Raw genomic sequence first — 15,006 nt, forward strand, 5'->3', positions numbered from 1 at the left:
TTAGCACTCTATTTGAACCACTGTAACTCACTGTATATGCGACGCAACTGTTTCTGAATTCGACTACTTTTTTAGGATATTTGTTTCTATCATTTGGTAGCCTAAGCTGGGGCCGTCGTGTTTCATAAAATCATGTCAATATTGTTGCACGGCTCGGTTTCTGTTATCTGAAAACTATTGTGATAAACCGATTATTTCTTTTTTCAAACGTGACTGTAGAAAATCCAACTACGAGTACTGATTCAACCTCGACCGCACCTCGAGGTGCGGTCGCGACACTAATTGGTCATTTATTTGTGGAAATATTACGCATATAGGCCTTTATTGCTCACTTATGATACACGTTGAATTTGCCATAAGTACATAAAATTTTTATTTAAGTTAACAAAATTTTCATTTTTAGATTTTATTTTATAAAAAGAAAAGTACCTTCAATAGGGGCCTGACCGTCTTAATTGGTTTTATTTGAAACGTTTCGATAAAAATTTAATTTTCAACTTTTTTTTTTAGCTTGTGAGTGCGACAGTCCAGGTTCTGTATCTGAAGCTTGCGAATTTACAACCGGTCAATGTGAATGCAGCCATAATTTTGCTGGCCGGACTTGCAACCAGTGTGAACATGGCTTTTTCAATTTCCCTGATTGTCAATGTAAGTTCTGTCCTATTTTTGTGTTTATCTCGTTGTTTTTTTTTTTTTTTTTTTGAAATTACAATGTTGTTTTATATTCTATCAGAAAAAAGCAACTTATGTATTGAAGCCTTATGCATATTTCTACCTTAATATACTTTGGGAGGGAGCGCTGCAATCCCAAGGACAAAGAACACAATATAGTTTTTTTTTAATATTAAAAAACTATTTAAAAGCTATAAATTGTAAAAGTCACACGTCTCATGATTTTAGACAATGTAATATTTTAGAGTTCAAATGATAAGATTATGTATATTTCTTGTTTTTGTCGTAAATGTATTAAAAGAATATAACATTTCATTTTACTCTACTTTTTCATTTTCATTTTACGCTTTCATTTTGTAACATTTCGTTTTACTGTTTGGCTTAAGGGATATATATCAAATCAAGAATTTTTTTTATTTCAAATAAAAATGGTGGCTCCATGAGTTTTTGGTTGATTTACATTTAGACAGTGATACCACAACGGACAGTTAAAATGAAAGCCGCAATTCTGTGTTAAAATATTTTTCAATAAAAAAAGAAGTATAAAAGTACAAATTTGCAGAATTTTTATTGTAACCATTACCTTGAAAGCAGGCAAAAGAAAAAATATTTACCCATAAGCTTGTGGGTATTTTGGGCTTCAAAAGCTTTTTTTCTCTATTTTGATCATCCGTGTGCTACATGATATCAGCTAAGAATTTGCTTATTTTGTCTAAAAAATGATTCTGTGTTTTTGTGGGCTACGTGGCCATCGTTGAAACGAAAAACTGATATCAACTAAAAAGACCTCCTATTTTGGAATGAAAGTTGAAACGATGAGATGCGAATAGAGAGCCTATTATATAGATTATATAGATTATATTAGATTATATAGATTATATTATATAGATATATATATAAATATATAGATTATAGCAAAACCTGATGAAATTCAATGGTTTGATATTAATAATTATTGATATGTTTGGCTAGGTCTTTTTAAGGCTTTTTTTTCTGTGTTGATCATCTGTGTGCTACGTAATATCAGCTAATATTTTGCTGATTTTGTCTAAAAACTTGTGTTTTTGTGGGTTACGTGGCCATCGTTGAAATAAAAAACTGACATCAACTAAGGAAACCTCCTATTTGTTATTTGAAATGAAAGTTGAAACGATAAAATATGAATAGAGAGCCAATATATAGATAATAGCAAAAAATGCTGAAATTTAATTGTTTGATTTTGCCAATTATTTGATATGTTTGGAATGTTGATATGTTGATATGTTTGGCTAGGGTGCATGATAGTGTAAATTTTTGAAGAGTGCCCAGTGACCCATTGCAAGGCAAACTGAAAAATTGTAATTCAAGAGGAAATGTATAATCAAACATTCAGTGAATAAATCACAGAATTCAAGTATCCAATTTTTATCAAGAGTGGACCTAAATTTATTCCCTTTTATTGTAAAAGTTAAAAAATTCACACGCGAATGAGAATAAGTCGCAATTGGAAAATGTAAATACACAAAATACTTCTAATAATTTAATTTTATCTTGGAACCGGTCAGAAACTGCATTTTTTTTTTCTTAGTGTAAGTAAGCACGTTTTTGTGCAGTTACTTTCTGGATTTGATGAAAAAAAAAAAAAAATGTTGACTTGTCCATTTAGCATCGATTAATAATAAGAAACTCTAATCTTCAGAATTTCAACTGTATTTTAGTCTGATATTAAAGTCATATTGATATGTTCATTATCTTGTTTGCAATGTCTGTCGTTCTTTTAATTCTTTTGTTTATTTTCCCTGCCCTTAAGCACAAGGTTTGTTGTTTTATCAAATTTCCTTAATTTAGCAAAGAATACATGACTGGTCATGTAGTCTCTTGGTCTACTTAAATTTAACATCAATTTTGGTTTGATATTGATACATCTCGTATCTTAAGTGTATTGCCCTTTTTGTCTTCGATTTTTGTCTTGCTTTCTGTGTGTCTTTTTTTACTTTTCTCTTTTCAATTTGTAGTCTTTAGTCTACTTTTTTTCTAACTTTGTGATTATTGAGTTACCAATAGATAGATAAATTAGCAGCCAACATATTAATACTATCTTGGTACTGTTGTTGTTAATATATGGACATTAATCTTCAAGAAAATAATTATTTTTTGTATTATTTAGGGGAGGGGGCTGAAAATTTGGTCTATTTTTCACACATGATGTGAACTCTGAATCCATATATATCCTTAGTGTAGGACAGGATAATTCTCTTTCTTGTAACAAATAATATCCAGGGTCCCTCTGTCCAAGATTTTCTTTTTACTTATTATTAAAATATACAGTGGTATAAATCTTCATGTCCATATACATGCTTTTCAGCCATATGATTTTTGAAGCTTCTTCAAGTCCTGTAATGCTTGCTAAAGTTTCGACCATATAGGAGCACCTCTGAAATTGATTGAAAAATAGGTATTAAATAGGCACGTACACATTTTTTTTGGAATAGGGAGGGGTAATCAAAAATTATTTGATAATTTGAGTAACAAGTACTAAGAAATTCGAAAATATAGGATTTTGGAAGAAGAGCCTAAGCCCCAAGCTCCTCCTTTGTACGTGACGGTTAAAAAAAAACAATATATTGTCACCTCTTGCGTTAAGTCACAATTTAAATGTGTGGCACTAGGCACCAGATAAGATAAGACTTTATTCATTATAACATACAATAATACACTGTGCTAGTCCCCCTCCCCCCCCCCCAAAGACTCCTTGACCAGTAATTAGGGGAGTATATACGGATCACAAACTCACTAATTACTTGCTGAGTTTCTACGACTACTCCTTCAGAGGTTACAGATAACCGATTTTTTTTGTAATTACGTATGAACTAACTATTTAAAATGATAGCAAAAATACATAAAAAAAGAAAACAACAAATAGTAGATAAAGACTTGAGTACATTTTTGCGGAAACAAAATTTCTATTGAAATATACCCAATTTCACAAATTATCTCCTGGTTTCTGGTGAAATCCATCTTGTCTTAATCATATTAACATTTTCGTTTTTATTGCTTAGATTGTACATGTGATCCCCGAGGAACAACAGAAGAAATTTGCGATAAAAATTCCGGGGAATGCCAGTGCAAGGAAGGCTATGATGGTGCAAGGTGCGACCGATGCAAACCAGGATTCTTTGGATACCCAGACTGTAAACCATGTGATTGTCACGATGCAGGTAGTGCTGGGGCAGTTTGCTCACCGAACGGACAGTGCCCATGTTTACCAAACTACTCAGGAAGAGCTTGTGATAAGTGCAGCCCTGGGTACTTTAACTTTCCAGAATGTAAAAGTAAGTTCAGTTCATTTCCCAACATTACTTAAATTATAGAATGTACTTTCATGATATTTTTATTGATATAACCTTGTAATAGTCTAGTTCTAAATCTTCATTTGAAAGGGATACAGCTTCGCAAGTTAAACAGTTTGAGCTAATGCTGGAAATTTCCAGAATGTACTTTAAGTTTCCAGAATGTGAAAGTAATTTCAGTTCATTTCCCAACATTACTTAAATTACAGAATGTACTTTCATGATATTTTTATTGATATAACCTTGTAATAGTCTAGTTCTAAATCTTCATCTGAAAGGGATACAGCTTCGCAAGTTATACAGTTTGAGCTAATGATGGACATGCAATGTTTAAACTATGCTTTTTTGCTACAGAATAAGCGCATTAAAGAGCATTGACATTCAAACTTATACTTAGCTACTACAAACTAATAAACTGAAAAAAGTCTCTTCCGAAAACAAAATAAAATAAAGCATTGTTAATTTGTTGACAAATTTTTAGGGAAATACTAATCTTTGGTACATATAAAATATTGGAAAACCATTGAGTTTCTATCACAGAAATCATAGTTTTGTCAAGAATGCCTAGAAACAATTTCATTATCCCTACGAAGAAAAGAAGAACGTAAACAAACAAAATAAAGGAAAAAAATTGATTTTCTAACTTTATTAATTGAATTAATTTTAATTTATGATCTAAATCTTTGTAAATTAATGACGCTAAAAGTGAATGCTTCCTTTTTTCCTCAGCAAAACTCGTACCACCACGGAGGACCGTATATTTTGTTAAAAGGTTAAGAACATGTAAACCAATAATTAAAAACTATAGACTCCCCTCCCCTTAGGACGACCAAAGAGCTAGCAAAACCTGAAACCTGTTGAAACGACAACACTGCTCAGTGCAAAGAAGTTGCACTTTTGTGACATTTATGGCTATGACTTTATGACTTATAACCATTTATAAAGCTTGATTATAAAAAGTTTTATAAAAGTTTTAACATTATTCAGTGCAAGGCTCTGAAATTTAGGATTGTTTGTTAAATACAAGTTTATTATTTATTGTCGTTTTTTTCAATTATGAATCGTGAACGCAATACAATTAGGCAAATATGTAGAATTTATTTACTCATGCAGCAAAGAAGAGGTGCCTAGCTAAGTCTTCTTTAGGTTGTGAAGGTATTAGGACACTAGTTGGACACTAGTATAGACATTAGTTGGACACTAATAGGACACTAGTTCCTCATTTTACGACCAAAAAATGCAGGGTATCAGTCATACCAGTATGTGTCCCTGTAGAACCGACAGATGAGATACTAGTGACTCAGGTGAATTTTACTTGCAGCTATAGAAAAAAATAGATAGTATCCCAGGTAGAAATATTTTCGTCTTAATACCTCAAATTAGGTATTTTTTCCAAGACCACACTGACTTTCTATAACGAACAAATAAAGGTTAAAGGGGATAAGTCCATTTATAAGACAGTGAAAATAGATACAAAATTCTGGATATTTCGACTACACATACAGCGATCGTCATCAGCAGATATACTAAAGCATTAAAATTAACATATTTACATAGAACATAATATCTTCATTCACTAGATTTGTCTAAGAGAGTTCAATAACTGGGTTTGTCCAAAGTCCTGAGTTTTAAATTTTGTTCTTTAATATTTCCTAAATGTCAGTTGAATTGCTAATGAAGGTGGCACAATCTTCTTCGTCTTCTAATTGAAAAAGAAATGTTGTTGAATTTATAGTTATATAATTGATCGGCCAAGTCTTCCCATATATACGACTATTTTTGCTGAATACCTTAAATTAGGTATCCCCATTGGAACGTTTATTTGTTTGTCATAGAAAGTCAGAAAGATCTTGAAAAAAGGAAATACCTAATTTAAGGCATTATGTCGAAATTACATCGTATTTATAGGGAGACGTTAGCAATGATGTGACCTTGGTAAACTACGCAGCACAACTATGAGCCCAGCTCTTAGTTCTTATCAGGTTTGGTTGAGATCCGATACCACCTTTTGGTTAATGTTCTTATGAAAGAAATTAGGAACCCTTCAGCCTTTGGATCTCCCGATAGAGGTTGGGTCAAGGCAGGGCTCTGAAATCACATTTTTAGGAAATTAGCTATTACTTGTTCTATATATTAAATTATATTAACCATTTAAATATGTATACAAATAATTGGCCAAACAAAACTTTTTATTTAGGCATTTTTTTTAGTTTAAAAAAAAGAAGTTTTTATTTTTTTTAAACTTGTTTTTTAGTTTTAGTAAGGTGCAAATGATACTCTAACCAAGTCTACCCAATTTTGTTTTAAGTTATTTGTTTATTTGTCAGTAAGGGGCTTTAAATGAAACTCCTGACAAAAAATGTTTTTGACAATTAGTTTATTTTCGCTGTTTCGAAACAAACTTAATTTCGTCGCTGCTTTCTATTTTTAAATCCATTGCTTTTAAATATATAGATAAATATAATTGACTGAACGAAAATTAGTTGAGTAAAGCGCAAATGATACTCTAGCCATGATAATACCAAACACTATTTGCCTCGCGACAGAAGTTTAACCTTTCTGGGCTCGAAAATTAAAACATATTTTTCTAATAGACATTTTTAAGCTGAATTTAAAAATTAGTCAGAAATCTCACATCGCCTTCTTGGTAGGGTGTAAACAGAGAGGCTTTGAAGAGATTAGGATTGGGAAGGAGCGTATACAAATAATTATAATTAATATATAAATCAATACAAATATAAACATTAAGTTTCTACGCTAAATATTTTTTAGTGTGGGATAGGAAATAATACCGAAAAACTTCAACAGATCATTGCGCAAACAATGGGCGATAGAAAATGCTATTTTATGTGTGAATTCAGCGTACAAGGCTGGTCCAGAAATCCAAATATTTTGGAGCCAAAAAACTGCTTTTCCGGGTGCTATTAATAAAATAAGTTCTTATACATTTGTATCTTCTTAGGCTGTAACTGCGATTTCTATGGATCTCTTGGGTCAGCTTGTGATGATGAAGGTGTTTGCCAATGCAAGCCTAATTTTAATACTGACAAATGTGATGTCTGTCGAGAACATTTTTACAACTACCCTGCCTGTGAAGAGTGCAATTGTGACCCAGCAGGTGTCATTGATTCATTTGCTGGTTGTGGCTCTGTACCAAAAGGAGAGCTTTGCTCTTGTAAAGAAAGGGTTGAAGGGAGAATATGTAACAAATGTAGACCCTTATTTTGGAACCTTCAAAAATATAATCCTCTTGGATGTGAAGGTATGATGTAGCAGATGACCCATTTCCTCGTCATTTACTTTATTGCGTTTTTTACTTTGGTTTTTCTTAATTGCACCTTTTAAATGGTTGTTTTATTATTTTTAACTTTTATAATATTTCATATAAAAAATTATTTATAACGTCATTTATGCGGCAGTAGCTAGTATTAATCTTTTGTAAATGGTACAATCGCCACACGTTGAACCACCCTCTCTTTCCTATATTTTTTTCTAATTTCATTAATGAATTTTCTTTTTCTGTTGAATATTTTTGCCTATTACTAATTATAGAACTAATGCAAACAAAAAAATGTAGACGGATTAAGAATAATGGAACAATATTAAAGATTATAAAAATATAGGACTATAGAAACGGTTTTAAAAGAGGCTTCGATTATGCAGAATCAATGATCTAAATTTTAAGCCGAGAGAAATTTTAGCTACTATTTATTGTAAACTTAGCTAAATCTTTTATACTTCGATTTTATTGAAAGTGCTAATCGAAGCCCTAACTTCGATTTTACACAAAAAATATTTTAATATTTAATCCGAGAGAAACTTAAGAGACAATGGACCTCTGAGGCTTGAACCTCAACCCAGAGTGTGGGTCCGCCTGCCGAACCAAGCAATGTTCATAATTTTTTTTCTTTTAAATAAAAAAGGAGAATTTCATTTAGATTTGTCAACTAGTTTTCGTTGTTTTTTTATAATTTCTGCTAAAAGCCTCTTAAGATTTTGACTCCTAAATCCTCGTTTAGATCTGAATATTTTGATTCTAAATTCATGGGAATAAATTTGCTAAGGCTGTGTAAAGAGAACTAAATCCTGGAAAACCGAAATAGAAAATTATTCAGGAGCAGCAATTTCCTTCAAAATGCCCATCCCCGTATTACGATCACTTTTTCTAAGCTAGCATCTATTCTGGTTGAATTTTTTTAGTTTCTGATCCGAATTTTATTTAATCTCTAATTCTAGACAATTCTTGACTGTCTAGAAAAGGTTTTAATAGCTACAAAAAAAGTTTTCTGGTTTACCCAGAACATTTTGAGAACAGAGACAGGGTATGTGGTAAGGTGTAAAATGTTAATAATATTTTAATCCATTGAGGAGGAATTCTGCATGCCCAATATACGGTTTTTCTGTGTATTTTTTTCGTAGAAAAAAAATAAGCATTCCTGGAAGCACCTCGACTCGAATAATTCGACAAATCTGAGCCCTTTCTGAATTTTGTATGCTTGCTGATAAGCATTCAATGCATTTGTGCTCCCAAACCCTTTCGCGTCCATTTTCATTACGATTTTTAAAGCAATAAATACCCACAACTTTGTTATTTTATTAGAATAAACAATACAAAGTTAAAGTTAAATAGAGAACCGATCCTTATTTTTTCCCATCGAGGAGGTTAGGGCCTCAATTTTGTCTTTTCTCACACTAGAACAATTTCAGTGGCCGTTAAATATAATGAACTGAAGACTATATTTATAGTGATTGCCGGAATTTTTCGGTTTAAGAAAAGACAAACTAAAGTCCCAGAAAAGACAAGTCCAGTTTATTTATCGTTTTTGATGAAAATCGATAAAAACCTTTTTCATTGGGCCGTCTGTCTTATTTTGTAATTTTACGAACATTCCCTAAAATCCTGTGAAATGAAATTTCTTTGGATCTGAAAATTCTATGAAAAATTCTAAAAGTTCCAAAAATAACTAAAATTGGGCGTGTTACTATCGGCTACGATTCTTTGGTACCATTTAACACACATAAGGGCAAAGCTTAAACTTTAGAAAAGACGTCCTTTTAAGAATCTTTTTGAAAGACATTCTTTCAAGATTCGAAAAAGTAATTTCTGACAAAATTGGGCTTGATGCTTAACGCGTAGCCATCCTTATTTTCGCGTTCATGAGTGCACTGATAGCTGAACTTTGTAGAGAGCCAACCACGTCCCATAGTAACTGAAAATTAGAAAAAAACACATTTTGAAAGAAATTATCCAATGAAAAAATATTACAACTTATAGCTGATTTAGGAATGGAACTATTTTGAGGTTACGCTTTGGATTAAAGAGTCATTATGAAAACAGGTTGTCAGGAATTCTAAAAAAGAGTTTGAAATATATGGGAGATGATAATGGACCGAGATAAAAAGTGCACCAGTAAAATTCCAATGGCTGTAAAATCTTAAATAGGGATTTTATACTCCCAGCTTTAAAACCTGAGAAAATCAAATTCTAGCTCAAGTTGCACTGATATGTCCCCCTCCTCCATTTTTTATGCATTAGGAAGTAATATGTTATTATTATTTTCAATCAGACTGTAATTGCAATGCTGCTGGTACCGCTGGAGGCCTTCGAGTATGTGACACAGAAACTGGAGATTGTCCTTGCAAGAAAAATGTTTATTCTCGCCAATGTGATTTTTGCAAAGATGGAACCTTTAATCTTCAAGAAGATAATGTCTTTGGATGCACCGGTAAGCAGTTGGTCCCTATAGGTGTTCTTTTTTCTCTTAATAGTGCTTTTGATAATAAAATCCAGGGTTTGAGTGCTTGTTATAACTATGAACCAATAAGTAATTGCCTAATCAATGGAACATGAACCAATAATTAATTGGTTCATAGTTCCACTAATTAACAACACATTTTATTTTAGTTTTTGTTTCGCAGTGCTACTTTTTTCTGTTTTTTTGGTATTTTGCCAAATATTTGCTTTTATAGGTGGTTTGAGGTTAAATGTTTTCTAATGATAGAAATATCCTCAATTTAAACTTTAAAAGTCTTTAAACTTTCCAAAAAAACTTTCCAGTCTTTAAAAGACTAGAATCAAAAATGTATCATCGATTGTCGCTTTGTCTGTTGTTTTGTCTTAATCCTAATTACTGTATGATTAATTACTTAATTAATTACTTAATCTTAATTACTGTATGATTTGTACACTCTGGTCACTAGCCTTGATATTTTTTTCTATTTTTTTGCTTGAAATGGTATAAACTACAGTACAAAAGTGGTGAATTAAAACAATGCGTTTATAAATGTAAATATATCTTCATAAATAAATATTTACTTAAACTGCACTAAATATAGATAAATGAAAATATAATTATGTATATCAAATATATATCTATAAATAAGAAAATTAAACCCATACTAAATCTATATTAAATCTTTTAAAATTATACACAAAAAATTAATTAAATCATAAATGTAAAATATAAATATAAATATTTATTTATAAATATATAAATAAATAAATACTTATAGATAAAAATGTATATTCAGTTTTGGCTTTCCGACCAAGTAAAGTGAAAAGAAATACGGACTGAATTGCTTCTGCGTTAACTGAATTTTGAAAAGAGTAGATTTAATTTCCCAGGCTGAATCTGGTTATCACGTAACATGGCTTTGGAAAAGTTTGGAGGGGATGTTGGATCTCTGTGCTCACCCCTCCTCTAAATGTCATAATCACTCTACAATTTTTTTCGTATGAAATCTTGCTCTGAATTTTTCTGAAATAAAACACACAAAACACAGATTCAAATGCTACTGTTATTTTTTTCCTTTAATTTTTTCAGATGGAGCCACATTTTTAGGTAACTTAGCCTCAAGAGAGCAAGGCGGTGAGGCTATAGGTCCCATTCCCTCCTCAAAGTGTCATGGCTACTACGATGTGCTACTATGATTAATAAGATTTTCAAATTGGGTCTTTATTTCTTTTCCCGCATTTTTGTATAATTTCCCTGTAACGGGTATGTTTTCTGCAACTGTAATGAATTATGACAAATTGAAAAATATACATTCATTGAGTGGATTATATGCATAATATAGAATCAAAAGAAAAATCTATTAATAACGGATGAAAATTTTGAAAGATAGTTTTGAAAAACTCTTTTTTCTCTGTCTCAAAAATATTTTACCAATTAATAATAGATTCTCTTTTCAATTGTAAAAGGAAAACAGTGGTGGATCCAGGGGGGTGAGGGGAGTTCCCTCCCCCCCCCCTAACGTAGTCTAAAGTAGTATTATTTACTTAATTAACGCAAAATTGCGTCAATTAAATTTGCTCCTTACGCAAGTTAATCGGTTCAACCTATTTTGCACCCCTCCCCCCGCAATAAATCCGCCCCCTGAAGGAAAGGCAGTATGGCCTGAGAAATAATTTATGCACAATACAGCATAGAGAGTTAAAACAAAAAAGTAAAATATAGAGATTGTTTGGGGAGGGGCACACAAGCCTGAAGCTCCCACGTGCTTAAATCCTTAGTAACTGCTGCCACAAGCGTTGATTTTGGCTTTTGATCCCTCCCCCCGCAAAAAATCGAACTTAAGTCACTTAAAACTGGCTCTGATAGACAAAAAGTAGTTACTTTCTGGCTAACCATTCATGCTATGGCATGAATAAACCAGTGAGTGAATTAGATGGAATATAAAAAGATATTCAGTGCGTGATGATGATAGCATTAAACCCCATTTTTCGGCTTTTTAAGATTGTTCCTGTAATCCTGGTGGTTCAATTCTAAGCACATTAGCCCCTCACTGTGATAAAATATCTGGTCAGTGTACATGCCGTCCCAGAGTGATGGGAAGAGCCTGTGATGAGCCGCTGCAGCTACACTACTTCCCAACACTCCATCAGATGTTGTTTGAGGCAGAAGACGGGTAAGTTCATTCTGTATGAATAATTGTAAGTGTATGGGTAACGGGTCTTTTCAATTGACTTTAGCATGTAAAATAAATTAAGAGAACTTTAGTAATATTAATCTACAGTAAGTACATGCATACTAGTGAACTGAAGAGGCGGGATTTAAAAAAAGTAAAAACTTTCCTATTTTCAAAAACTTGAAACCCGAGAAACAAGATACTATATGAGTAAGGATAATTTGTTTACCGAAGTATGAACTTATGTATATGCAAAATAATTTGCATCTCAGGCTAGCACGTATGCAGAGGGAGCCTTCACCCCTCCCCCCAATATCTCACGATTTTATATTTTCTCATAATCTTACAGGGCAAGGAATATTGGTTAGTTACTAATAGGAATTGAATATGCTTAGTAACAGTTAACATGATTTATTAACCGTTTGCTAAGATTTTTTGGCTTGTAATTTTCCGATTCCGTCACCAGCGTTGTATTAGCACATTTCCAGTCCAGCTTATCACCCTCTGTCAAGCAATCTTTCAGCTATCTTTTAGCTCGAAAGATCATCTGGTCATGGTCCATTGTAACCTCTAGGGTATAAAGCGGTCATTCTTGTCAAACCCGGTTAGTTTACAGCCTAAAATCAAGCGTTGCTTAAGATAGGACAAGTTTGAAAATGTTGAAAAAAAAAAAACAACAGAATGTTCTCCAGCTTTGGGACAAAAAAAGACGAATTAGTGAGGTTTATTTGAAAATAGTGACAACAGTGATCATCTGAATCTTGCTGTTGCGACTGAACCTTCGAATTCAGCTCAAGAACCAATACCAAATGCTGAGGTAGTAGCAGACACAACATGACGAAATAAACATTGACTTTGGGCTTGCCATTGGAACCTTTTTCGAAAGAAGAGGCTGGGTTTCCGATGAAACAAGGTATAATTTACTCAAAATGTATTTTAAACCAGACAAAGACTACCCTTTCCCAGTTCATGTCTGTGGCTCAAAAAAGGGTGTTTCTGCAATTATTATGGTTTGTTTGCTTGTGAACAACCCAGAAGGTGATCCCATCGAAAATTAGCACAGCTTGTCATGGAGCCTCACATGAATGGGAAAAAGGCCTTGGGAGGCTTTTTGAACCGTTAAGCTCTTACCATAAAGACGTACTTATTTGGAGTGAAAGTTTTCTGGCAACAGTGAGCAGACAAAAGTCTTCGGTAGTGTAAGTCTCGAATGCTTAGAAAAGAGAAGAAATAGAAATAAACAGAAAGCAGCTTCGTCACATTACAGAAGTAACACTGTTTTGTGGAGGACGAGGACTTGCACTGCATAGGGGATGAAGATTAGGGGAAATTGATCTTTGTAGAACCTGTAAAAAATAAGAAAAGTGCAGGCAATGCCCACTACTGCAGCGCGAGAATTCAGAACGAACTGGTTGATATGTTTGGACAGCTCATTATTGCAAAGATTATTGATCAATTGAAATTGGATCGTTTTTTACCGCTCTGGTGGACGAGAAAACAGACATATTGAAGTAGGAACAGATGCCCCCAGGGCTTAGACTATTGGAATGCAAAACTTTTCAGATCAGGGTAGAGTTGTCGAGTTTGCTGTTATTGAAGACTTTCGAGAATAATGCATCGGTCAATTAATCTTAAGTCGAATTGAGAAAATTGGACTCGATATGAAACTATGCAGGGGACGAAGGTTTGAGGGACTACAAACATAGGCGGGAATTTGTCAGGAGCTTAGGATTTTATCTCGATCAAATATACATCACGTATATTCACGTATATTCACTGTATTGCTCACGTGTTGAACTTGGTTATGACGGATCCCTGAGTTCAAGCACTGTATTAATATTAGGCGTGAAACAATAAGTTTCTTTAACTTAGGGCCAAGCGAAGCGCTGTCTTAAAAACTTACACTGGGGTTAATCTGAAAGGAGTGTGCAAAACTCGATGGGTAGAAACACACGATGCGATGCAGATATCAAAGCATGTAGTTGTATTGACCTTAAGGCCCTTGCTGACAGAGACAAATGAGGACTCTGTGCCATCGGTAAACGCCAGAAGTCTGCTTAATAACATACTGAGGTTGGACTTTATATTGATCCTTATTGTGATTGTTTTGAAGCACTCATTGAATTTGTCTAAGCTGCTGCAGTCATGTTTCGACGTGGTTATTTTCATTCAGTTTGTTTAAACTGTGACAGAAATGTTTCAAGATATGGGAAATAAGACGGAGGAGAAGTTTGAACAGCTATTTTCGGGAGTCTCCTGCATATACCAAAAGCTGGAAATCCCGGATCAGATGCCACCAAAGAGAAATGTTGTCAATATCCAAAATAAAATCCTGGCAGAAAAGCATACAGAAATCTACCATCGAATTCCCATTTCATCCCATTTGTAGACCAACTCACACAATCGCTTAAATCACGATTCAAACAAGCACTAAGCTATTCTGAAAGGCCTCAGCTGAATCCTACCATTATTTGCCGTAAAAGACCCTATTGGCGATGTAAAAAAACTGATCAAGTTATATGCCTCAGATCTAACAAGCTCGGATCCCTATATGAAGGCTGAGCTTGAACTATTGCGGGATAAGTGGCTGACAGTAGCTCCCAGTTTTTTACAAAGTTTTTTACCTATAAAAGCGTGCGCGAGGCATATTCCCCTAAGTTTACATGTTACTCAACATTTTCTGCGTCATTCCTACTTCTACAGCATATATTGAAAGGTGATTTTCTTCAATAAAAAGGAGAAATACCTATCCGCAGCCGAATATGAGAAGGCCGACTAAATGGCTTAGAACTTTCAAATGTCCGTCGAGATGTTTCTGTATCAGTGAATGAGGTTCTGGAAAAGTTTGCTCTTAGCTCCGTCTGCAATATGAAATTTGGAATATAGGGTTAGTCTCTATTTTTTAATATGTGTGCTTTTGGTTTTCGTGGCGTTATATGATATAATGCGCCTTTTATCTGCTTTTTCGAAGGATTTCCCCCCCCCTCCCCTGAAACAAAGTCATGCTTACGTACCTGACATAACTTAATCTACTTAATCTCTTAAAATCTACATAAAATCTAATTAAAATCTACTTAATGTTTCTCCGAACACGCCA

At 33.4% G+C, this 15,006-nt stretch overlaps 1 protein-coding gene across 1 annotated transcript in view; it reads left to right on the forward strand.

Annotated features, from left to right (window-relative positions):
- Positions 1–15,006, forward strand: part of LanA (laminin subunit alpha) — a 217,498-nt gene that overhangs the window by 52,009 nt on the left and 150,483 nt on the right. Inside the window, exons 9-13 of the mRNA XM_089095354.1 lie at positions 511–648; positions 3,711–3,983; positions 6,964–7,263; positions 9,569–9,727; positions 11,738–11,909. Of these exons, the coding sequence (XP_088951480.1) occupies positions 511–648; positions 3,711–3,983; positions 6,964–7,263; positions 9,569–9,727; positions 11,738–11,909 (1,042 nt within the window). The remainder of the gene's footprint in view (positions 1–510; positions 649–3,710; positions 3,984–6,963; positions 7,264–9,568; positions 9,728–11,737; positions 11,910–15,006) is intronic.

This window comes from Artemia sp. Qi Xiang Cuo, chromosome 10 (assembly GCF_049724085.1).
Source record: "Artemia sp. Qi Xiang Cuo chromosome 10, ASM4972408v1, whole genome shotgun sequence".
Taxonomy (NCBI): Eukaryota; Metazoa; Arthropoda; class Branchiopoda; order Anostraca; family Artemiidae; genus Artemia; species Artemia sp. Qi Xiang Cuo.